This window comes from Podarcis erhardii, assembly GCF_964252035.2.
Source record: "Podarcis erhardii genome assembly, chromosome: 4".
Taxonomy (NCBI): Eukaryota; Metazoa; Chordata; class Lepidosauria; order Squamata; family Lacertidae; genus Podarcis; species Podarcis erhardii.
This window is the reverse complement of record NC_138508.1, coordinates 25,317,046-25,342,931: the sequence shown is the minus strand read 5'-3', so window position 1 is coordinate 25,342,931 and position 25,886 is coordinate 25,317,046. Positions and strand designations below refer to the sequence as shown.

Genomic DNA, 25,886 nt, shown 5'->3' with positions numbered 1-25,886 from the left:
AAAAAAAGACTTGTGTGTAGGTAACCTATATATTGTGACCCATGCAAATTACAAAGATGTTACCATTTGTTTGGCTACTCTGCACTGCACTGCATCTGGTAGGCCTAGTGCAGATAAGGTATTTCTGATCTCCTAACCATGGTTTCCCTGTGTTCTTATCCAGTTAAATCCTTCAGATTTATTTATTTATTTATTTATTAAGATATTTTAGACATTGGTCACAGTTCCCACAGTGAAGGAGTTTTGGTCTCTTTTGTGGCCAAGTCTGTTATGCCAGGATTGTTATCGTACATAGTTGAGATTTCGTTATATGGAGGAAGCTGAGGTTGCCAGGGAGCATGTCAATTCCTAACAAGTCTGGGTCAATTGACCAGTTAGCTAAGCTTTCATTAAGAGCAATATGTAGCAAAACATCTTACTTGGGACAAGGCATCTCCAGCCCCATTACTTGCACAATTGCTATGCAAAGGACCAGGGCTGTCCATATAAAACATATTAATTACATCTTGCCACAATTGCTTTGAGTTACCTCCTCCAATCCTGTATGTATTCTCAGGTAGCAATAAAGAGGTGCCGATCTAACTGTTAGAAAAATGCATTCTTGTAGATTGAAATAATAGGAAATCTGTGTTTAAAGAGCATGCTCCTTGCATAGAGCAATTCTTTCTTCATAAATTATGGTGGATTTATCTCCAAGTTGATGGTGTCCAACTTGCTCTTTCAAATACCTAATGCAAATATAAAAGAGTATTATTATAGTTTATTAAAACAACCATTCTTACATAGTGGGGAAGCCTGTACTACAAAAAGCACTGACTGCAGGTTTTGTTGTACTGCAGTGCCACATTTTGTCAATGAAAAGAACAATTGGTTTTGTTTGACACCCTGGAAAGAAACAGGAGAACAAAGGGATGCTGTTTTTTTTTCAGATTAATTGGAAAATATTCTGCACCTTGCTTGAAACCCTCCTAGGGTTTTTTGTTTGCTTTTTGCGAGCTCATGTTATTTCAAATGTATGTAGATGTTGTTGGGGAAGAAGATGCTGTGGCCCTCTTAACACCTAAAGATGATATAAATGGAGCATTGCTTCAAGAATTTCTTGAATCAGTCAGTGTTCTGCCGGTGGTGGTTGGTTTTACAAGTGTTTTAAAGTATCCTGGTTTCTTATCGACATAAACAGCTTGTCTGAGCTTCATCTTTTCACAGCTTCTTTGCAACACCCTTGCTCTTGACAAGCTGCCAGAATATTTACATGATGTTCTTCTTACTTGGGGCAGACATGCCCTGCAAAGTAAATTATTATCAACTGAGCAAGTCCCTTAGACATTCTGGATGTATAATTACTTTACAGCTATTAGTGTCTTCCTGGGTACATTTTATTCTGTTATGTCCTGACAAGGACATTTAAATGGCCCCTTCTCCGGGGCTTTAACAGTAAACCAACTCAACAAAAATAAGCTGGAAGTATGAAATGTCACCTGCTAAATTTATGTGCATCACACTGATGTTAAAGACCATGGGGCAGGGCCAGAAACAAAGCAGCCTTAGTAATATGGGGGGCATACCTTGGGGATGGACCAGAGGCTGAAACTGGTGTAGAATGCAGCAGCTATGTTGCTTGTGGGAGCAAACTTCCTCCAGCCTGCAGCACGTTGCTTGCGGGATTTGCACTAGCTACCAGTCTGTTACTAGGTCAAGTTCAAGGTGTTGGAACCAACATATAAGGCCCCATACGTCTCAGGACAATGTTACTTGAAAGACGGCCTTATCCAGGCATAGGCAAACTCCGGCCCTCCAGATGGTTGGGACTACAATTCCCATCATCCCTAGCTAACAGGACCAGTGGTCATGGATGAATGGAATTGTAGTCCCAGGCATCTGGAGGGCCGGCGTTTGCCTGTGCCTGGTTCCTAATAATAATAATAATTTATTTTTTATACCCCGCCTATTGTGCCGGGTTTTCCAGTAGATCCCTGAAGTCTACAGGAAAGTTTCTCCTGCAAGTACCAAAGATTTCAGAATTCCGCTCCATGGTAACTTGGAGTAGAGGTATTAATACAGCCGTTCCTGTTCTGTTGAATAGCATTCCTGTTAAGATTCTATAGGTGCCCACTGTCCACTTTCTGAAAACAATGGAAGATACTTTTCTTCCAGCAGGCTTTCCCTGCTGGAAATGGGTCTTTGCAATGAATGCCAATTTTGTATTGCTTTAGTTTTGTTTTAAATGTATCTGCTGGGGTCTTTTGTGTTTTTAACAGGTTTTTGTTTTTTGTTTTTTTGTTTGTTTTTGCTATTTTGTGGGGATTTTAATAAGTGAATTAATAATGATGCTGATGAAGACCAGTTTATAATATGGTTCTCAGAGTAGTTAAACACATTATGGAACAGTGCATAATGAGAACTTTGGGTCTTGAGGTTCTGGTGGCCATGATCCTTGGAGTCCCAAGACATGCTCCTCATTGGATTGTGGTGAATAGTTTGATATCAACACCAGTGAAAAAGGGAAATTCTATGTTCTTTTCTGCACCCTTTCTCCACATCTGCTCTGGAGGCTTAGGGGAACTCGTAGAACAGATATGTTGCAGGGAGAGGGGAGTGAAAGGAAGTTCTGTTGCACAAATGGAAGCCCTTGCACTAACTGAACATGTTAACGGAATACAGTCCAGAATCCCAAGTCACAGCTGATGTAAAAAGAAGTGTTTCTTCCCTAATTTGTGAGGATGGGAAAGAAGGAAGGAATCATCTTGGAGGATGCATACCGAAGGTGCATTAGTCTTGGCAGACCCAACATCCTGTTTTCTTTAGCCCCCGCCCCCCTCAAGAAGAAACAAGAAGCAGTCTGTTTGATTCCATTCAGTCTGCTGAACTCACAGACCTGGTCAGCCTGCTGAACTCACAGACCTGGTCAGCAGGCAGCAGCACATATTCACAGAGAGCATCCTACTTTATAACTGGGGGGAGTGATTGTTAGCCACTTAAAGAAGCATCCATATAGTACGTTTGGTTTGGCAGCCATACTTTTATTCAATTCAGTTCTTTTCTCTTAGGTTTTTATTTTGCAGGGGAGGGGTTGCCAGGCAAACATGTACCTTGAACTGCAGGCTTATTTCACACCTGCACCCTGAGAATCATAGAAATTGGAGAGTTGGAAGGGACGAGGCCCTGATGCTTTTTCACAGTGATCTAAAAGTTCCTTGTTACACATGAGTAACACTTTCAAAAATAACATTTTGAAATTGATTTGTAAAGAATGGCTATGGATTTCCTTTCTCCTTCCCATTTCTGCTTTGAATTGCTAACAGAAATCCTTAAAACAAATTGATGTATTCTCTAGCTGCTATTATATGGCATTAAAAAAACCATAGTTCTGTTGTCTTTTTTCAGTTCTGTTTGTCCAAATCAGATAAGGAACAATATGAAAAAGAAGAGAGACCAGAATCCCAACAAGAAATCCTCAGAAGAGCTGCTAAAGACCTCCCAGTCTATACCACAACAACCTCAAGAGGTTAGCCTGCAAAGAATCCTAGCACTGCATAAACTCCTTAATGATGCTATCAAGTTTGATTGGATTGGGGCCATTCAGCAGGCATGATCCTTAGGCTTACATGTTTCCTCCCTTCCTTCCGGATTCTTGGCAAACAATAGTTTGCCATATCATTTTAACCTGGCAAACCAGGATTGGAGAGCTTGGTTTGAATGAAGTTTGCACCCTTGATTCATAGGCAAACCATAGTTCCCTTGATTTGGATAAACAGGTAACCTTTGGTTTTCTGAGAATATGCAAGTAAGGAAAGTAACTGGCATGCATAAGTGAAAGACTGGGGAGAGGGCATGCACAATGGTGAGGTGCATGCCTGTTAGTTCTTCTAATGAAACCATGGTTTAGCATTGTGTTTCAGCTAATTCACCGTGGTGAACCATCTAGTTCTTCAAATTGGTTTTAGCCTGTTTTATCTATTAACCAAAAGGCATACAGGTTTTCTAAAGTAAAACCAGCTCTGGAATTCAACTTTGCAGAGAGACATAGCTGCTTGGGGAGAATTTAAAATACAGATATGTGCATCTGTAGCAGGAGAAGAAAGATAGCAGCTGCACTCATGCAATCAAAACTTGGCTTAATAAGCTAGGATGTGTACAAGTTGCACCTGCATGCAACCTCTGTGCTCCCACTTCACTCCTGCTATCACATGCGTGGGAAAACAAACCTTTTAACCATAGCTTCCCATTACGTGCAAACCAGGAACTATGGTTAATTTCTTCCAAACAGGGTAGGATCCGGAAGCCAACTTTAAACAGTGGGTTAAGCCATATTTTAATTCTGCAAACCAGACCATAAGCACGTAAGAAACACCTCCTGGTTCAGCCATTGGTACATCCAGTCCAGCATCCATTTCCCACAGTCCCCAACCAGGTGCATGTGGGAAACCAGTAAGCAGGACCTGAGTGCAAGAGCACCCTTGTGTCCATATGCTTAGACTAATGTTTAGATTGCATTTATGTTTCGCTCATCACTTGTCCAAATGTGTCTCTTGCATTCTAGTTCTCGTCATGATAGCTTGCTTCAACCTCTGCTATATGTGAGCTACCAATCACCTTTACAGTACACTGTGTATTTTGCTAAAGCAGACTTGGCAGAATCCTGTTTTGAGGTCTAGATTACCTCTGACCTTTGGATTGCTAAACTACAGCTTCACATTTAACACCTTGATTTTAATGTTTAATATAGCCATAAGATACTGCGATAGATGCCAGCTCATCAAGCCTGATCGATGCCACCACTGTTCTGCCTGTGACCTGTAAGTATTTGGGGGTACTTAGCCACAGGGTAGGATAGACTTCTTCAGATTTATGCCTCTTAGTGTTGTCAGTATCAAGCACATGTTCACATCTGAAACTACTGTGTTATTTTTCCAGGTACAGGATGGTTCTCCACAAATTAAGTTTCACCAGGGAGTTCCTGGGTTTATACATCATTGTCTTAAACACTATGCTTCTCTGCCTTCACTTTTGCATTCCTGGGTTCTGTTAGCACTTTTGCTGTTGTCTGTACTGCAGTGACCTGCTGGAAGATATTTGCTTGTAGTCATACGCTTTAGATTTAGAACATGCTATGAAAATTAGATATGTATGTTTCACTTCATGGGTGAAAAATTAGTTTGGGAGAGATTTTTATTGGGGAAATGACTGTAGAAGAGGAAGCATTATTTTCCCCCCTCTTCAGCTATTTTTTCATTCAGGCTTCCTTGGCTGCTTGACAGAAAGAGGGGGAGAGGAAAACAAACTTTTAAAATAAAAAGTTAAAATCTAAAAAAGGAAGGAAGAGGAAGACCTACACAACATCTTGCATGGCTCTGTAGTGGGTGGGAATTTTGGCAACTGTGATGTTTGCCTGGATGTTGAAATGCTTTAACAGGCTTTGAAAGCTAGAGATTAGATACTAGGGGTATGCACAGGCTCCAGGCCTTGCATTGTATCTGATCTGCTTCTGAAACACTCTGTACTTTCTCTGTTTTGATCTGTGTTTCAGGTTCTCTGCTCCTCTGTATACAATTAAGCTTTGCGTTATCCCCATTCACTATAATGGATAATCTAACAACAACTATAACATTCCCCTCTTTTGGCCAAAATAACTTACAGACACAGAAGCCCCTCTGGATAGATTAAACCTGCCAAACTGCAGACAAATACACCCAGAGGCTTGTGGAGGAGAATTAAAAGGGATGGATTTTTCTCCATAATTCCTGTTGGGTTTGTCTCTTCCTTACCTTAAAATATTTAATTAAAATAAATAATTAAGAGGTGGTATATTTTTAGAAACATGGCAGCTTTGCACCAGTCTTTTTCTGATTGTTGTTTGTGTCCTCTGATAGCGTTTACAGATCTCTGATGGGCCTCATGGTGCAAGGTTGTCGAGAAACCTCTTTGCAGGGTTCTGAAGAGCTCTGGGCTTTTGTTAAAGCAGAGGAACATAGGATTTTAAAAACAAAACAAAACTCAACGAAGCTTTTACTTTTCAAAAAATTCCCAGTTTCCCAGTTGTTGTGCTTTAACCAAAAAAAATAATCCATAGCCTCACTTCTTGCAAAGCCTGTGGGCCACCCTAGAGAAACCCTAGAGAAACAGAGGTATAGAAACATTGTTATATGGCATGCGGGGGGGGGGGGGGAGGAGAGGAAAAGAGTGGCAGTGTGACCCAGAGCTTTGTGGGAACCTAATCTGACTCAGAGGATATAATGACATCATACCTTGACTGAGATGGGGAGGAGGCTGAATAACTAATTCAGCTTTTTATTTGACCAGTGCACACCTCAATTAGACATTCTTGTTTGGAAAATCCACATGTCATCATTAACTTTATTGGAAATGTCTTTCTTTTTTCTTTAGGTGTGTACTGAAAATGGACCATCATTGTCCTTGGTATGCTCCCCCACCCCCTTCGGTTCTTAATTTTTGTCTGTACAGAGAGAAATAAGTAAACCACTTCTTGTTGGCTGTGCTGCAGGATGAACCAAGAACAGGGATAACTAGGAGTGACTACCTCCTCTGGGGAAATTTTGATGCTACATTAGTTGGAGTTGGTCTACTGGCAAAGTCTAAATGTATATTGGGTTTGATTGATTTTTATAACAGAATGAAAATGAAAACGAAATGAAAAATGAAAGCCTAAGGCTGCAGTCATATTCTGTTAAAATTAATGGGAAGTTTTATATTGGAAGAGGATTGTACCATAAAAAGCATTAATATTATTACGTAGTGACAGTTTCTACTGAATGGTTTTAATACTTCCATTCAGAAGGATTAGAGTTTTAAAATAAAATCAGGTTTAGAGCAAAAAAGGATCATTAGAATGAAAGAGACAATTTGTGAATAAATGGGAACAACTGGACAAAAATACAAATTGTATTCATGTTTGCATAGTTAATAAGCAACATTTCAGTCATTTTTAATTGATAAAGGGATGGTTTTTTAAAAACAGTTTCAAGTGTTATGCATTATAAAAGAGAGCAAACTCTCCTGACCTAAAGGGAAACTTTTTTTACTTTAGGCATTTAAGTTACTTCCAGAAAACAGTTTGCCTAATTCTGCTTGCAATGGCAAACCTAAAAGATAGACCCTTTTAATGCCTGCCATTCTTCCAGGTTTACTTAGCAGTTTTTCTTTTCTTTTCTAGGGTGAATAACTGCGTGGGATTTTCAAACTACAAGTTTTTCCTCCTGTTTTTATTTTATTCCCTCCTGTATTGTCTTTTTGTTGCCTCTACAGTGCTTCAATATTTCATAAAGTTTTGGACAGTAAGTTGTGCGTTTTTTTAAAAAAATCATATCTTAGATATTTTATCTGTCTATTTAGCTGTCTGTCTCTGTGTGTTTAAACATCATGCTTTTATTATTGACATACCACATATAACTATCATCAGTTTGAAGCGGCTGAAGGAATAAAAACCTACCGATAGTTCATCTAAATTTATTTATTTAATAATGTGTGTTTTTTCAGATTCACTAGAGCTGGAAAACTCTGGGACAGTTTTTGCTCTGCATGTTTTAAGAGACCACATTATGTTCATATGACATTTATTAACTCGAAAAATGTCAACATTGCCCTCATCTAATTCCAAAATAATGATCTTCACTACTCTGATTGAGTAGCATTATTTACTTCATATTAAATCACTACCTGGAAATACAATATTATGAAGGCTGTAGACCACTGAGGTTTGTGCCACAAGAAGCCAGAAATGCCTCATGTTGCCAATGGCTGTGGACTTGCACCGTTGTGCTTCTGAAGAACATGAAATATAAGAGAGCTTCTTATTCAATGAGATAACTTCTTATATTAAAGAAGTCAGTTTATAGAATGATAGAATTGTAGAGTTAGAAGGGACCCTGAGAATTGTTTAGTCCAATGCCCTGCCATGCAGGAATCCTGCCCACAGCCTCAAACCACCAGCCTTCTGGTTAACAGCCAGACGCGCTGATCCACTGTGCCACAAAGGGCTTTATTTGGCCTTGCAAAGGATATTGTTAGCCATTTTGAGACTCCTTAGGGTAGTGATAAAGCAGGATATCAAGTCCTAACTCCTCCTCCTCCTCCTCTTCTTCTTCTGGCTTGTTTCCCATTACATCTGATTTGGGAAACTATGGTTACCAGTTTCGGAACAGGCCAGGATCTTAGATCAACTTTAAATGGTGGTTTACGATCCTAACTTGTTTCTAATTTGAAAACCATCGTTTCTAGGTTTGAAGATAATGGGGGAAACGATGGTTAACTGGAGGCTTATTGCAACCTCCTGAGAAGGAAACAGTGGTGTGCATGCATGCAAGACTCACTCGTATTTCTTTAACCTGAGCTAAATACATCTGAACTGAGACAGACTTGGCAAACGCCATCCAGTGAAACATGGGAAGCTACTTTATATCAAATCAAACTACTGGTATCGTCTACACCAGTAATAGCCAAACTTGGCCCTCCAGCTTTGGGGACTACAATTCTCATCATCCCTGTGTTGGCTATTTCACAATTAGTTGGGCTGCAGTGCTTGGGAGACCACACATTCAAGAAACGCAAAAGTAGCTTTTGCTTGGTTTAATAACAAATAACAAAAAAAACCCCTCATTTTACACTAAATTACATTATATCAATAAGTGTGACCCATCCACCAGGGTACTGAGAGAGCTACATGCTGCTCTTTATATACTATGTTGTTGTTGTTTAGTCGTTTAGTCGTGTCCGACTCTTCGTGACCCCATGGACCAGAGCACGCCAGGCACTTCTGTCTTCCACTGCCTCCTGCAGTCTGCTCAAACTCATGCTGGTAGCCTCGAGAACACTATCCAACCATCTTGTCCTCTGTCATCCCCTTCTCCTTGTGCTCTCCATCTTTCCCAACATCAGGGTCTTTTCCAGGGAGTCTTCTCTTCTCATGAGGTGGCCAAAGTATTGGAGCCTCAGCTTCAGGATCTGTCCTTCCAGTGAGCACTCAGGGCTGATTTCCTTCAGAATGGAGAGGTTTGATCTTCTTGCCGTCCATGGGACTTTCAAGAGTCTCCTCCAGCACCATAATTCAAAAGCATCAACTCTTCGGCGATCAGCCTTCTTTATGGTTTATATACTATACCCAACAGCTTAATTAACATAACATAACAGTACCGGCTATACTGCTTCACAGCTGTAAAACTAGGTCATGTTAAAGACATACACATCTTGTGAAACAATAATGAAACCTAAAATTTAAAGAAACCATTCAACACCCTGACTACTGGTCCTGTTAGCTAGGGATTATGGGAATTGTAGTCCCAAAACAGCTGGAGGGCCAAGTTTGGCCATCACTGATCTACACTGACTAGCAATTGTTCTCCGGGGTTTTAGATAAAAGTCTCTCCCAGCCCTGCCTGACTCTGATAAGGACTGTACTTGGAACCTTCTACACTCACAGCAGATGTCCTGTGCATCCTCACCCAGTGCTTTAAACGTGATGGGATGCATCCAAAATTCTGTGCTTGGCACCACATACACTTTCTGGGTTTACCAATTATCTATTAAAGAATCATAGAATTGTAGAGCTGGTCTAACCCCCTGCCATCTAACCTCTGCTCAAAAACCTTCAAGGAAGGAGAGCCCACATCCTCTCATAGAGACAGTTCCTGCTGTCAGAATGTTTTCCCTGATACTGTATTGAGTCTGAATCTCATTTCTTGTAACTTGAAGCCATTGGTTTGAGTCCTGCCCTCCAGAGCAGGAGAAAACCAGCATGTTCCCTCTTCCATGCGACAGCCCTTGAGATATTTGAAGATGGCTATCATATCACCCCTCAGTCTGCTCTTTTCCAGGTTAAACATTCCCACAACTACTGTTTTCAGTAACTGTAGTGAAAGTTACCAAAAGATATTAGAAGAAGAATTATATATAGCAATACATACAGTACAAATAAGGAGACAAATGTCTCTGGGCAGCTGTTAGTAATAGGCAGATAGAATCATAATATTATTTCATGTGATAATGTAATATCAGTCAGTGGCTCTGAGATACTGGAACTGGTTAATCTAAAGATGTGTTTAATTAATTAATTAATAATATTTATACCCTGCCCATCTGGCTGGGTTTTCCCAGCCACTCTGGGTGGCTCCCAACAGAATATTAAAAACACAATTAATAATCAAACATTAAAAACTTCCCTAAACACATTCCATTCCTGGTCTCTCTCTCTCTCTCTCTCTCTCTCTCTCTCTCTCTCTGTGACTCCCATTATTTTTTCAAGAAACTACTAGATATTCTTGATTTCCTCCGTTTTTCAGATATGTGAGGTTTTTTTTTTGTTTTTTTTTAGAAATAATTTTTATTCAATTTTCAATTTTTAAACAAAACAAACTTACATAAAAGAAATCAAAACAAAAGTAGAACAAACACAAAACAAAACACAATCAAATTTTCATCCCCTTCTTTCAATGACTTCCCCGCACTCCCCTGCCCACCTTCCATTTTCACCACATAACTCAGCAAATTATTTATTAGATCTCTTAAAGATTATTCAATTCTTTCCTTCCAATTTGTCTTTTTCCCATTTTTAACTTGTCATACTTTTACATATTCCCTTTCCCATATTGGATCTATTCTCCAAGGTCGGCCTAATTTCTCTCCCACAAACTCATCCTTCTTTATATTAATTCAAAAATCATAATGTTTCAGTTCCAAATCCCAGGTTTTTACCACCTTGTATTCCCCTCCCCCCTGCCCCCGTTTTGCCCCTACCCAAATAAGTGTCCTCAGAAAATAAACAACAATTTTAGCCCGGATTTCTCACATCTGAGGCCCTCTGGCCCCAGTTAGCCTCTCTCCACCGATTTTGTTTATAGTCCTCTTTGTTGGTCTTCCCTTCTCCATGAAGTTCTGTCACCTGCTCCTCGTATTTTCTTTCTTCCAAATCAGACAAAGGCAGTTTCTGTCCAAAAGCAACAAATCTCCCAAAATCCAACCCAAGAAAGAAGTCCCCATCAAACTTGTTCATTCTTTGTTGACTCAATGTTATAATTATTCCAGGGGCTTCTCTCTTCCTCTGGCCCTGCAGATTTGTAATCCCATGGTTATCTTCCTTGTTTCTTTGATTCCCAAAAGTTGCAGGTTTCTGTTTGCATTCTTGTTGAACTCTTTCTTTTTCTCCTTCCCCCAATAGGGTTATCTCTCCTTCTGCAGCTGCAGATTTTTTTTCCACTTGTTTAGTTCCATCGACAGAGTCGCTAAGTTTGAGACTGAAGGTCACCAACTGTTCAGTCATAATTAAGCTCTGTTCTTGCAAGGTTCCCACCAGACAGAACATTTTTTGTATCTCTGCCAGTAATTTTCCTTCAGCAGCCATTGCAATGTCATCAGTTCCCTCCAGGGGGATTTCCATCATGGATCTCATCTAACAGTCAGTTACTTTGTTGTTAAAGATTATTTTGTTTCCAATCAGTTCAATCAATTCAGTTTCAATGTAGCATTTAATCCAAAAAAACAGTTGTAATACAGTTCCGCGTTTCGGCTAGCCGTTTGACAGCTCTTTTGACAGCTGTCAAACTCCTTGTTCTGTTTCTTGGGCTCCCACACAGAGCGCTACCCGGGTCTGGGGGGGGGTCAACTTAAAAAGCAAAACCTCTGGAATTCCTCTCTCTTCCACTCCTGCACAGATTACTTCTTAATTCAGTTTATGAAAGTTCTCAGTTTAAACACCAAAGTCTTTCCGACCTGGTGCTCTCTCTTTGCTTTAAATCTTTTGGTGGGGAGGGGGGAGTGCGGACTTCCTTTTTAACACGTCCCCCCGATCGTACTCGAATTCATAAAAAAACAAGCTTTTAGTGCCGAAATTTCCTTTTACTCACGGGTTACATTTTCAATCCAAATTTCAAGAAGAAAGACAGCGCTCTCCGGTCATGGCTCGCGGCTTCGCTCCGCCAAGGCAGCGATCGACTCTCAGCACCACGCCACTCTCCGGTCCACTCCGTAGCCTTTAAAAAGGCTCTTCGCGGGTCAGGGAGGGCGCTTAAGGTGCCCACCGAGTCACCATGTCCGCAGGCTTCAGCGCCTGCGGTTTCTGAGGGTCCCCGTGTCGCCGGCACGGCAAGACCCGTCCTTAGCGGAGCCGATTCCCTCCGAAGCTCGGAGGGAATCCGCCATTACCCGTTCGCGCTATCCCGGAAGTCTCTCAGATATGTGAGTTTTAGCTCACTAACATTTTGAAAGGAAACATGCTGCTTTCCTTTTAAAACGTTTTTGAAGATACTTCTCCATCAGTTCTTATAAAGATACATTTTAAAGCAGTGGTTTCCAACTGGCATAACTTCCCAGGGAGTCGATGGCACATGCCTGCCAACTGTTTGGGGAATCCTGTTTTGGGGCCATGCTGTGCCCCAAAACACACAAGATTGCAGCACCCAAAATCACACGATTTTGGGTGCCGTGCTCTTGCACAGGTGCATGGCCCAGAAAACATGCATCCCAGTTTTGCGCTGGGACATGTTGGAGGGTATGGTGGCACCATTGACATAACCGAAACTACCACACAGATGTCAACATTTTCAAAAACATGGGGTCTGCAGTACATGTACTTAGCTAATTGGGAACCACTGCTCTAAAGCATAGGGAGATCTGTGGCTTTTTAAAGATCCGTTGAGAATGGTTTAAGCTATGATTTTAGAATTAAAGTGATATACGTAAGCAAAATGATAGGTATCTTGCCTGTACCCAAACCCACTTTTAGTTACATAAAAAGAACTAAGCATCATACAATAAACTGAAGGGAGTCTCTAAATAACTCATTCTGTAATTCTGTAATAGTGGCAAGGACATTGTGCTTTCAAAATGCTCTGATTTGTAGCTGGGTAACAAATTTCCAAACCTCACATCACTATGAACATTAGCTTCCAAGAGTCTTCTTGGATCTATATAAAACCAATTGGCTTCAAGGCTGAACTTCCAATGTGGAAAATTAGAGAGAGCAATGTGTTAATCTTAATTTTAATGGTGTGCCTTGAGTCCACACCATTAAAATAAATTACCTTTTACTTCAATCTCATTGTGCAAACACAAGCTCACCTTTACATGTTCATCCACTGAATGTAGACCAAGGCCTCTTGCCATTGAATGCTGCACGCATAAGCCATTAACTTTCTAACAACGTTTTTACTGTTTCTGAACACCAGCCTTGAAGGGATAAAGCTATTTAATAAATTGTCTTTATTTGCACAAAGCTTTGCCGCAGGAAATCTGCTGAGAATTGTCCAAAGGTAAAATGCAATTTAAGCTGAAGTCTGTTCTGGTGTGCTCATTCATTTTTAATAATGAAACAAGATTATCATACTATTTTGTAATACTATCTGTATAATTATGTATTTTTAATTAATTGAAGATTATTGTGGAGAGCCGAAGAAGAAATTAGTACACTTAAATGCTGGTGGTAACTTAAATGGAGGCTAATCTATGATGAGAGAATTTTACTTTTACCTTTCTATTTTAAAGGTCATCTTTTAGAAATAATTGGTTTTTCAAGCTATGTAACTGCTGCAATTAAACTATTTTTTGTTTCATGAGATTTTTGTAATCTGAGCATATGTGGAAAAACTTGAAACTGAATTAAAAATACACGAGACCTTTTCTCCTGAAATGACACTTTACTCAATGTAAAAAATCATTTAAAAAAACATGCACATTCCCTATAATTTTCACCTTCTTACAGAGGCTTACATTGTATGTGGTGTGTGTTGGTTCACATGATCATGTGGCTACTTACAAAAAACAGTGTTCAGTTAACTTCATACTGAACATCAGATGGGTGGGAGGAAGGCTCATCCTGCCCCCATTTCCAATTTTATAGTTGAATTTATAGTGTGTAGGCTTACTCTACATCTTCCCTCAGGCAGTTTAAGTTACGTAAAGAAAAATACACGTTGTAAACATCGTATAGGAAGTATAGCAGCACTTAGAAATCATACAGACACACAACAAAGGATGTTGAATGTGCTTTTACAGTGATACTCATGTACACTCTCTCACAAAGTAATGACAAGCCCTCTGACTCACAGTTCTACATTGGTTTCATATAATTTAGGTTTCTAAAATGTTAAATATGCTCATAGTAATGTTCGGATATAGTGATATTGGCTTTAGCTCAGAGATGCAACTTTATAGACCAGCTGTTGAATAGAAATACTAATCCCACTCTCCTTTTTCTTCTTCTTCCCAGAATGAACTGCTGGACACGCGTGCAAAATTCCATGTTCTCTTCCTTTTCTTTGTGGCTGCCATGTTCTTCATCAGTATACTGTCACTTTTCAGCTATCACTGCTGGCTGGTTGGCAAAAACAGGTCAACAATAGGTTAGTAAACAATCTGCGGTATTATCTATTCCAATTCCAAGAAACTCAATGTTATTCTACTTTTTCCTCACCGTTAATCCTGTGAGCTAGGTTAGTCTGAGCATGTGCTATTGGCTCAAGGTTGCTTAGTGTGTTTCATGGCTGTGCTTACTCATAAGCAAGTTCTGTTAAGAATCCCTGGAGTTTAGGATTGTACCCCTCAATCAGCATATCGGTTTAAAGTGACTTATGCCGTTCCCTGCTACTGGCCCTTTTAACTTCTTGAAATGCTTCCTTTCCATCTTAGGTTGGCTGTTGTTAGATACAGGAGCTGGGTTTTTGTTGTTGTTGTTGTTTAGTCGTGTCCGACTCTTCGTGACCCCATGGACCAGAGCATGCCAGGCACTCCTGTCTTCCACTGCCTCCCGCAGTTTAGTCAAACTCATGTAGGTAGCTTCGAGAACACTGTCCAACCATCTCGTCCTCTGTCGTCCCCTTCTCCTTGTGCCCTCCATCTTTCCCAACATCAGGGTCTTTTCCAGGGAGTCTTCTCTTCTCATGAGGTGGCCAAAGTATTGGAGCCTCAGCTTCATGATCTGTCCTTCCAGTGAGCACTCAGGGCTGATTTTCTTCAGAATGGATAGGTTTGATCTTCTTGCAGTCCATGGGACTCTCAAGAGTCTCCTCCAGCACCATAATTCAAAAGCATCAATTCTTCGGCGATCAGCCTTCTTTATGGTCCAGCTCTCACTTCCAGGAGCTGGTTTAAACCATACCAAGTGGAACATCTTTACTGAAAATGTCTGTTTAATTAGTTGCTTCCTACATTTGTTCCAGCCGCTGCTTTTGTTGAATTTGGTCCGTGTTTTTCTAGCTCATTTTTTAAGAATGCATTTTTAATGAAAACAACAACAACATAAACTCTCTTATTTTGTAGACAGTTTGCATTTTGCTACTTAATGGCTTCAAAGGGTTAGACAAATACATGGAGGGTAAGGCTGTCAGTGATTACTAGTCTTAATGGCCATATATTACCTCCAGGCTCAGAGGAATTATGCCTCTGAATACCAGTTGCTAGGGAGCACAAGTGGGAGAGTGTTGTTGTGCTGAGGTCCTGGCTGGGCACTGTGAAAACAAGATGCTGGGTGGGCATTTGGCTTGATCCAGCAGGGCTCTTCATATATTCTTAAGAGATCTGTCCTCTTTCCCACGTTTGTTTACTTTTGTTTTCTGTGTGTGATGTAGAAGCTTTCAGGGCACCTATGTTTCGAAATGGACCTGACAAAAATGGCTTCTCTCTCGGATGCAGTAAAAACTTGAGAGAGGTTTTTGGAGATGAGAAGAAGTACTGGTTGCTACCAATTTTTACAAGGTATTCTTATTTAAATTTTATTCTTCTACTTTTAAAAGTTTTTAGAGTAAAATCTAGAGTTTGGTGATTTAGTGAAGCTAGCAGTCCTAAATACTGCTAAAATTGTAACTTGTCTATTTCCTGAACAATGAACATACCTATGTGCTAGCTAAATGATATATTGTCTGCTAAGACCTAAACTGCATTATTTTTTAAATTATTTTTGTGCATAATGTAGCCTGGAAGTTGCATGTTCAAACCTCTATATTGTGAGGTCCTTGTTCTGTACTGGGTATTTTAGACAAATTATTTAAAATATTCCGTATTTATATATACAGTGGTACCTTGGGATGCGAATGGGATCCGTTCCGGAGCCCTGTTCACATCCTGAATGCAACGTAAGCCATGACGGTGCGTCTGCACGTGCACGGGTTGCGTTTTGCCGCTTCTGCGCGTGACGTCATTTTGAGCGTCTGCGCATGCGCGAGCGGCAAAACCTGGAAGTAACGCAACTTGAACATGCTCAACTCGAAGCACATTCAACCCAAGGTATGACTGTATAAACCTTTTTCTTCAGGACCGTGCCACTGTATTACATACCAGTTTTTACTTTTAATCCCTCTGTATTTTAGACAGTGATTTTTGTTTTCTCCATTGTAACGTCTGTTGTTGACAAACGTTTTCAGAACTTTGCAGTAGACACCTCTTTTATTCTACATAACTGTTTGTAAGTCTTGTGCACGCTTGCCTGGGAGCAAACTTTATTTGTCACGATTTTGTTGTGTTTTTAATATTTTGTTGGTAGCTTCCCAGTGGCTGGGAAAACCCGGTCAGATGGGCGGGGTATAAATAATAAATTATTAGTAGTAGTATTAAGATATACCTCCCAAGTAATATTCAATAGGAATATACATTTATGGTTCAAGTTAAATACAAATGGAACCATATCAAAGTATTTCTATGACTTTACAAAATAAAGCAGAGTCAAAATAGTTGGTCGTCATTAGTTCTTATCTGTGGGTATTTGCAGATCATTTGTACAACTGTCCTTTTTTAAAAAGTAGCATCTTTGCCAAGTCCTACTGTTAGTATTCCCAGCATGAGGACAACACTTTTTTAAAGGGTCTGTTTTAGTTGCCTTCCACATGCTAACAGCTGTGCTGTAACCTTGAACATGCAGAAATAACATACTGTCAAGGAATATAGGTCACTCAGACCTTTGTAAGAACTTTGTATTTAAAAAGACTGCCTTGCTTTGTGAGGTCAGCAGCCAGGTACAGTTTCTACAGTAATAGCTAACGCCCCATGTTTTAGAAATTTAAGAGAAACCACAAGAAAATTGGATTTCAGTTCAAACTGAGACATTCAAAAACACTCCGGTGAACTCTTGAGGTTAAACAGACTGCATGTAATTTACTGATAATACACATTCTTTTAAGTCTTAAATTTCCTACCGTCAAGCTCACATAGGTGTTTTGTGTTGTTCCAGTGGAGCACAAGCCTTTTTTTGATTTTGGAGACAAACTTTGTTGAACAAGTACATATATGCTTCCATGGTGTTTATACTAAATAAATAAATGTGCAAATTACCTGCAGCTCTGAAATAAGTCATTTCCTGCATTATTTGTAGTGGCGGTTGCAGTGCTTAAAAGGTACTTAACCATCTGCTATACCAACCAGAACATTCCATTGTTTGAACAGGGCGATGTACTATCTACATTTACTGAGTCACTCAAATGTGCCACTTCATATAACTGTTTTAAACCCAGTGTATCCATTAGTGTTAGTTTTTAATAGCACGCTAGTTAGATGTCGTGTCTATTTTATTCTTCAGTTTAGGGGATGGCTGTAACTTTCCAACACGCCTGGTGATTATGGATCCAGAGCAGCTTACTGTCTCAAGCCAAAATGATCCTGCTAAAAGGTGTGTGGTTTTTCTTTCACTTGTGTCTTGCTTCCTTTTATCTTACGTGTATCATTTTTACAAAGCAAGGAAAAATGCATATTGAAGACCACAGCTGTGGCCAAATGTGAACAGTCCTCTTTGTAGTCTAATCTTTTCCCTGCCTCTGCTTTTGACCCATTGTTCACCAGGTCTTAGCCTCCTTTTTTACTCCCCCACTCTAAACGTCCTTTGATGCTGTTTGACTTTGAATTGAGTTAGGCTGGAAAGTTTATTTCTTTTTAATGGGAAGTTCTTTATGTTTGACAATATTTGTAGTGCAAGCTTAGTTATGGATACCTTGTCCGTTTAAAATTGAGCTTTCTAAGCTTCATTTTTTCCTGCCTTCGTCCTGACCTGCCATATGGAGCTTTCAGCCTTATATCTCTTACAAGCTCACTGTTCTCACCAATTAATTCCCTGTGCATCCTTTCTGTTGTATGCCAGGCATTCAGAGTAGCCCTTGAGAGAGATTGTGCCAGTTTAGATCATGTAAACACAAACTATTGTTTCTTGTTATAGGCTTGAACAATCCAACCCTCCCCTTTACACTTGAGGGGAGGACATTTAAAGCCTCTTTTCCTGGTTAGCAAAGTTTCTTACTTACTAGGAATGGGTGCCTTAAATTTCCTCCCATCATGCATGAAGGGGAGAGGACAGCAGGCAAGCCTGAAGCTCATGAAGTTATGTCTGAACTGAGCAATATTAATTTATATTGTGTTGGTCTCCAGAATAGTGTTTAAGAATTTCAAGTTCTTTGGTGCATGAACTCCAGCTTCTGACAGCAGTTCTTCTTTTCAGCTCGGGTCCCAGTCAACCATTTCCTGTTAGGCCACTAAGCGAGTCCCAAAATCGATTGCTGGCCAGTGAAAACCAGTGGGTGGAAACCAATTCAGAAGATGAAAATGTTAAATCAGGTACTGAATGTTAACTGATTAATTATAATCACTTGTTATAGAACAGAAATTCAACATTCTGATTAAATGAGAGAATGGAGAGTAACTGATTTTAAAGATGAACAAGTTTGTCTTTTGCAGATTAATACAAATAAAGAGGTCAGATACTGGCTTAATGCCGCTCCTCCCCCAAAAAATTTTCATCATGTAACGTCTCTAAAGCATGTACCTTTATAATTATGTTTTCTTTATTTTTAAAAGGTGTAAAAAAGCATATTATAGTTTCATTGGAGAGCTGATCTTGGCTTCAGTGTCCATCCCTCTCAGTGGAGAGGAAAAGATGGTAAGATAACGTCCACTCAGAAATAGTAATTTATTGTGACCTTGTAAGGCTGTGAAATAAGATTCTTTTCGTTTTGAAAGCCTTCCTTTTTTTTAAAAAAAAAAAAAGGAAAATGGAGCATGGTTGATGCATCAGAAATATAAAGCCTAGTCTTAAAAGTGAAGGCAGAAACACAGCAATTAAGGACAATGTTTCTTCAGTGTGGAGTAGCCACGATCAGTTCCCTTGTGTCTGTGATTAGGGGATGAGTTTTCTATAGGCTAATTTGAGACACCGCAAATCTATTTCCAAAGCAGATTTAAAGCAGCAGGCAGATTTCACAGAGCAGAAGCCAATTCCTGTTTGGATAGAAATGTGTTTACAGTGCAGTTGCCAGCATCCCAAGACCAAGCTGATAGAAGTTGTATGAGTGGAACGCAGGTGGCAGCACAGAGACCCCAGGTGGGCTTCAGTCATTTTGGGGAAAACCCTTCGTAAGCAGTAAGTCATGCAAGGAAGTGACATAGATCGAAATACAGAGTAGGTAGCCATGTCTTTTTTCTATCTCTGTCTTTATGCAGCATTACACTAATGTAATTTGTTTTCCGTATAGGTTTCTACACTACATTTGTGCTTGGATATTACTTAATTTTGTATGGAAGACACTGATATATCAATGGAACAGTGCCAGCATGTTAGCAGGATATGAAAAAACGAAATCCTTGACGGTATCCAGTGGATGCTTATGAGCACTGTTGCATAGCAGAAAGTTTGATGCCTTAAGATTCTTGATGTGCATTTTTGCAACATGGACGTAAGCCACTCCAAGGGCCAAATCCTGAAATACCCTGGAAGGATATGAGAGTATGCAAGACTCTTAGAAGTGCAGAAACTATGCATTTTGGCTGCACCGCGGTGGAGGAAACTAATTCTGCAAAGTTGGTGTGAGAAATGCCATGCCGGTGTCATACGGGAGTTTCTTCCATAGCAAGTCTATGGAAGAAAGATGGGGCAGGGGAGGAAAGTGTGTAACAATCATAGAGTACGGCCATTGAAACTACACAGTATGATTATGTGTCTCAAAGCACTATCTGGTGGACTTGCAGCATGATGCATTTTTGCTTTCTCCACTACCATTATCAGATAACCAGTGGTATTGGTAGGTGTTGCTAAACAGCCAACCCAAGACTCTGGCCTTTTAGTCCTCTCTGATATTGAAGTTCTCTTCCTACAGGCTTGCTTTGTTGCAATACAACATCAGACAAGCAAGGTTTTTCCATTGCATTTTTTTTTTCCAGAAATAAGGGCCCACTGGCAACATGGTACATTAGTTAGGGAGAATAAAGTTTCCTTGACTTTCTGTTTCTTTAAAGTGCCAATAGTTTAATTTCTAGAATTTGTCTTATTAAGCCATATCAACAATATAATTTAGTAAAGTTAATTCCTCTCCTTCCTCTCCCCCCCCCCGAGATGTTTACCTGAATATTACTTTCAAGTCTTTTTGACTGATAATCCCATCATAAAGATCCCAATTGATTTATCCATCTTCTTTCAGCTCAGCTCCAGAGATCATCCATTTCTTTTTTAAGAGAAAAGAAACAAATATGTACTGTACTTTACGGGACTGGATTTCACAGGCATTTTTACTAGCAAAGTTCCTTGAGTAAGATGTGGAAAAATGCACCCAAGGAAGAAAGAGGGTTTGTTCTCTAGTTACCCCTGCTTTGGCATCTCTCCCTCCCAGAGTCTCACTGACCCTGAATCCAAGGCCTATCTGTTTAAGACACAAATCTTTTTCTGAGCAAATAATTCTACAAACTACTGTGGGGGCTTAATCTTTATTATCAGTTCACAAGGGGCACCAAAGTACTCGATGCTTGACTCAGAAGAATCCTCATCTCCAGCCGCCCAGCTCTTTAAGCAGAATTCTGGCTTCCAGTACTCTTTAAAGAGGAGACCATTGTAGCCACGAAGTTCCGTCTTGGCTCACTGTATGGTGTTGGACTGCCCCATCATTCTACCTTGATGTGTACCTTTTAATTCCCTATCATAAATTGTGTCCAAGCTGCTCATATTTCGTTAGCACCATAAAAATATTAAATTCTTCCCAAACCCCTTTTATATAAATTATCCCATGTATGATACGAGTGGAAAAACCGGGATCCACTTTGCAAATCTTAGGAAACATGGCGATAGTTGGGTGGGGGGAATGATATTGAAAATAAATTTTGTAGTTTATAAAATAGTTTAGGATCTTCTTAGATCAGCTTAGTTTACAAAATGAAGGAAAAGCTAAAATGGTTTGTGCTGTCTTTGTGACCAACCCAAACTCAAGAGCTGGATCCGACTCCCTTCCTGTGCAAAATGCATAAATCAAGCTCAGGGCTTTCAGTGCAACTGCTAACCTCACTCTCCATACTCAAGGTAGTGGGATTTCACCCCAACTCCTGCCCTGAAATAGCAGTTGCCATCAGTGCTTCAGAGCACATGGGGGAAATAAGCTTTATGTGGCACAACAGCACCTTGCATATAGCTTCTCCAGGTCAGGTGGGGATGAACGGAGGCAGGCTTGTTTTTTTGTCTTCTTATGTCCCAGCCCGCCCACAGAATGGTCCCTCAACTTCTTGCACTAGCTAGCTAGGCACTGTAGCAAATGGACAGCCCCTTCAGTGTTGACGCAAGTGGGCAGAGGTGCCATGCTCTGCCTTGCTTGTCCCATTCATCATACAGTACCTGCGCTTTGACTCTCAACAGCTTCAGGAAAGGATAGAATGGAATCAAGTATATCTTGGGAGCCAGGCCATAAATTTATGGGTTGCGTTTACCAGTTAGGTCAACTATAGCAGCACATTTCTTATAGTATGTCATATATGTAGAGTACGTAAAATGGGTAACAGGGTTCTCTTTGTAGAGTGTACATAGGAATTAAGGCCCATCTGCACTTAACGTGAATGTTAGAAGTCCACACATTGCTGTTAATGCATTCCCTTTTTTCACTATTGGGGTAATAATTGTCAATATTTAATACTTTATTGATTTGCAGTCCTTAAACCACTTTGAAAAGGTTCCAGAAGACTCTTCTTCATGGTATCCGTTGTTTAATGTGTAAACTATCTTGACCAGTATTGAGAAATAATACCAAAGAATATAGTTTGTAAACTGTTTAGTTTTAATTCCAATGCCTTATGAAAGCATTTTGCTAGTAAATGACCTAGCATCAGCAGGTCACATTTAAGGATCAATGTAATTTTTAATGCTAGTAAATACAGTTTGCATTCCCTAGCAGACACATTCCTGTTTTAAGAAGCTCCCCTGAGTTCTGATTCTAGCACAATCTGGCGTTGCTTGCTGGCCACTTTTATGAGTTCAATTTTATGTTACAGATTTGGGGTGAAGTTGTTTTTTAAAACAGCAGCATTTCTTTCATTTACCAACCACTCTTTTTTCTGGTAGAATAATGCCTTAACAATTGGTATCTACTACTAGAGTCAATCAAGTTCCAAACATCATCTTTATTTTTAATAAGATGCCAACCCTAATACACAATGTGACGTTAGCTCCTGGTTACTTAGCAATACATCTCTTGGATCTGTGTTGGAAACTTATGCTTTAACTCAGTCTTAATATCCAATATGTATTCTCCAGATCTTAACTTGAATCTTGCAAATGGTAGAAAGTGTCTGTCCACATTTACAGAACATTAAGTGAAGTTGAGTTGTAGAAGATCATCCAACAGGGATATGACTGACTCATAACTTGGGTCAAGTTAGGACAGCATCAGAACCTTTTTCTTGGTACCCAGAAATTGTAAACACCAACAGATGTACAAGTTACATTATGTTGCAGTTCCCAAGTAGTCCCAGAATTCTGGGATTCTACCAGGAAAATTTTATATAAAGTGGTTTAAGGAATGCAGATTTTTCCTTCATTCCTAAATGCATTTACCAGGAAGTCCTATGGGTTTCTGCAGAGATGACACATAAATACATGGTTTAGAATTGCTGACCATAATGCAAAACAGAGAACATCTCTCCACTGTGTCTTCATTTCTTCTGCCCTCATGTGTAAATTACAAGGCCATAAGAGTGACATCCTTAGTTTATGTCTAGGGCTGCCACAACCTGTGTGCTTACCAGTGGGTATGTCAAATACATTGTCCTGTATTTATGACAAAGGTGTATGCAAGGATTTTACTTAAATAAAGGTATATCCACTGTAACTAAGTAAGCTTGCAAATACTCAAATTTAAATTGGTATGAGGTTATTTAGAGGATATATAATGTGAATAATGCATCTGTTTTTTATGTTGCAGATAGGAATATTCCTATGCACAAAGAAAGCATTGCCATTAATACTTTAAAGTGACTTTTTAAACAGACTTTTATAAATAAATTAAATATAAAAGAATACAGATCATTTTGCCTGAAATTTTCATGTTTTTATCTGCACCTTGTAATATTTTCATGTGTATTTTTCACCAATAATTTTAAATCATGTTGAGTATTTTATATATCAAAGTGCAGACTTCCATTAATATCTTAAGCATAGCTCCTTTTAAGGGGAAAAAGCATAATCTTTAAACCCTTCTTTGCCAAAGTGATGATACATTAAAATGGATTATGACACGCTGAATGCAAAAGAAACTAAATAAATACGTTGAAAAAATGAGCTAACTTGTGAAATGCATTTCTAATTGGTGCAGCTGATGAAGATACAATTTCAGTTCTCTTTTATGTGTGGGTAGAAATGCGTGGGGACATCACTTGGGAAGAGGAGCTTTAAAAGTTAGTTGGGGCTGGACTTCCGGGTTGGCGCCATCGCCGAATGGCGGACTCCCTCCGAGCTCCGGAGGGAGCCTGCTCGGCAGGGGCTGGGTCCTACCGCACCGGCGACGCGGGGACCCTTAAAAACCATGGGCGCTGAAACCCATGGACATGGTGACTCGGCTGGCACCTTTTGAGCCCCCCCCCCGACCCGCGAAGGAGCCTTTTTAAAGGCTGCGGAACGGGTGACGGGGTGGTGGTGGTGCTTTGAGTCCTCCGCTTCCCCTGCCGAGCGAAGCCGCATGCCATTCGACGGAGAGCGCTGACTTCTTCTATTGGAAATTTGGACTTAAAAGCATAACCCGTGAGTAATCGGAACTTGGATTAAAAAAGGCGAGAAATTTTTAAAGAATTCGGAACGAGCGGGGGAGGCGTAAAAAGGAAGTCAGCCCCCCCCCCCCCCGTTGTAGAGGAGCTAAAGTAAAGGACTTAACATCTAAGATTGAGCGCAACCCTATTTTGATAAAGTTATGAAATTCCGCGATGGAAAACTATAAGATTGAGCTGGAGGAGAAAAGTGGAATTTAATCAAAAAGCAACCCCCCCCCCCCGGGAACCTGGGAGCATTTTAGTTAGAGCGCCGGGAGAAGACGAAGAAGAAGAGAGGTTTTGACAGCTGTCAAAGAGCTGTCAAAGCAGAAGAACAAAAATTAGAACTTTGTTACGAGGACTTTGCCGGTTATATTTGTTACAAATTGGATACAAAATGTTTAAAACAAGGAATAATAAGTTACTTTGACTGGTGGACGTGATCTGGAAGGGAACTGAGTTATTACAATCCACCTAGAGGAGCCGAGGGATATTACAAGTTGTTGGCATCGAATTTGACAGAACTTTTTATCTCCTGGGAAACTGCAGAAATGGAACACTATTTTGGCTACAGAGGTTTACACACTAAAGGAGACAATAGACTTATCTATTGAAGAATGGAAGGGACTTGGCATCATGTTTCGTTCCTGAATAACAGAGCCTCTGCAGTGGAATTTAGAAGCTTTTGGAATTAGAACATTTGTGCAGGGAAACAGGAAAAGAAAGAGGAGAGAGATTAACAAGAACAACAAGAATAATAAGAATTGGACAAAGTTGGAAGTGGGAACATTTGGGACATCCAGATTTGAAAGGTTTAAGAAATAAAATTGGAGTTTTTACTCCCAAGTATATAAAAATCTGGATGGAAAAAATGGGCCTTTTTGAGATAGACTCCTTCCAAGATTGGACATTTAAAATTAAAGAAGACTGGTAAAGGACTATGGTTTAAATAAATGTGGGAGCTCCAGGAAGACATCAGATGTTGATAAATATGGGGAACGCAACCAGGAAAAGGGGGAGGGAAATTTGGAATCCAAAGGGTGTAAAATCATATTTTATTTTATTATATTTTAATCTATTATGTATATTAAAGGGGGGAACGCATGGAAGGGAATAGGTCGATCTTAGGAGATGGGAAAATATTTTTAAACTGGGCTAATGATAATAAGGTTAAAATTTGGGATAATAAATTGCTGAATTTATTTGTAAGATTTGGAATATAAGAGGGGGAGGGGAGGGGAAGTCCTGGAAAGATGTTATGGAAAATAAGATCTTAAATTTGGATGTTTTGTTTTTTTTATATTGTTATAACTGGAAACTTTTAATAAATATTATTAAAAAATAAAATAAAAGTTAGTTGGGGCTATCTCTCATGTGTCAGTCCAATTAAATAAAGATAACAGTGGGCAGATGTTGCCAGAGTCCACCTCCATTTTGGGTTCCCACACTTGGCTCCGTTTTGCCTGGAAATGTTAGATAGTAAAGGCTAACAAATTAGGACAGGATACATTTCACAGGTCCCATTGACACTATACTTGAAATGGAAGTGTCCCAGCCCAAAGCATGGATCACTGTTGCCTACCTCTGTCCCTGACAGGTTGCTCCTAGAAAGCATGCTACCACTGAGGACACACAACATAACAAAGCTAAAATCAAGAAACACTCTCAAGATACACTTCCGGGGAAGGAGCCGTCGCAGGTTAGTCACCTCTCTCGGGAGCTCCCCAAAGATGTAATTTAAGTGGGGACTAACGGTGGAGGATTATGTGTCATTTTTGTCTTTGCTGAACAGAGACAACATTTGGATTAATTCCTGGATGTTCTTGATGGATTGCTTGCTTGGGATCGAGAAATCCTATTGGACGGCTGAGTGACCAGGAGTGGGAAAAACGACAACATTGCCCAGGCACTGCTAAAGA

At 39.9% G+C, this 25,886-nt stretch overlaps 1 protein-coding gene across 2 annotated transcripts in view; it reads left to right on the top strand.

Annotated features, from left to right (window-relative positions):
* The window catches only part of ZDHHC20 (zDHHC palmitoyltransferase 20), a 40,896-nt gene extending 17,393 nt beyond the window's left edge, over nt 1–23,503 (top strand). The window contains exons 4-14 of one of the 2 annotated variants that reach the window (XM_081860596.1): nt 3,385–3,505; nt 4,727–4,796; nt 6,385–6,417; nt 7,172–7,292; nt 13,221–13,256; nt 14,213–14,345; nt 15,570–15,696; nt 17,510–17,599; nt 18,419–18,534; nt 18,775–18,856; nt 19,449–23,503. In XM_081860596.1, the coding sequence (XP_081716722.1) occupies nt 3,385–3,505; nt 4,727–4,796; nt 6,385–6,417; nt 7,172–7,292; nt 13,221–13,256; nt 14,213–14,345; nt 15,570–15,696; nt 17,510–17,599; nt 18,419–18,534; nt 18,775–18,812 (885 nt within the window). In that variant the 3' untranslated portion in view covers nt 18,813–18,856; nt 19,449–23,503. The remainder of the gene's footprint in view (nt 1–3,384; nt 3,506–4,726; nt 4,797–6,384; nt 6,418–7,171; nt 7,293–13,220; nt 13,257–14,212; nt 14,346–15,569; nt 15,697–17,509; nt 17,600–18,418; nt 18,535–18,774; nt 18,857–19,448) is intronic. The other variant, XM_081860597.1, reaches the window with a different exon arrangement.
* The last annotated feature ends 2,383 nt before the right edge of the window (nt 23,504–25,886 follow it).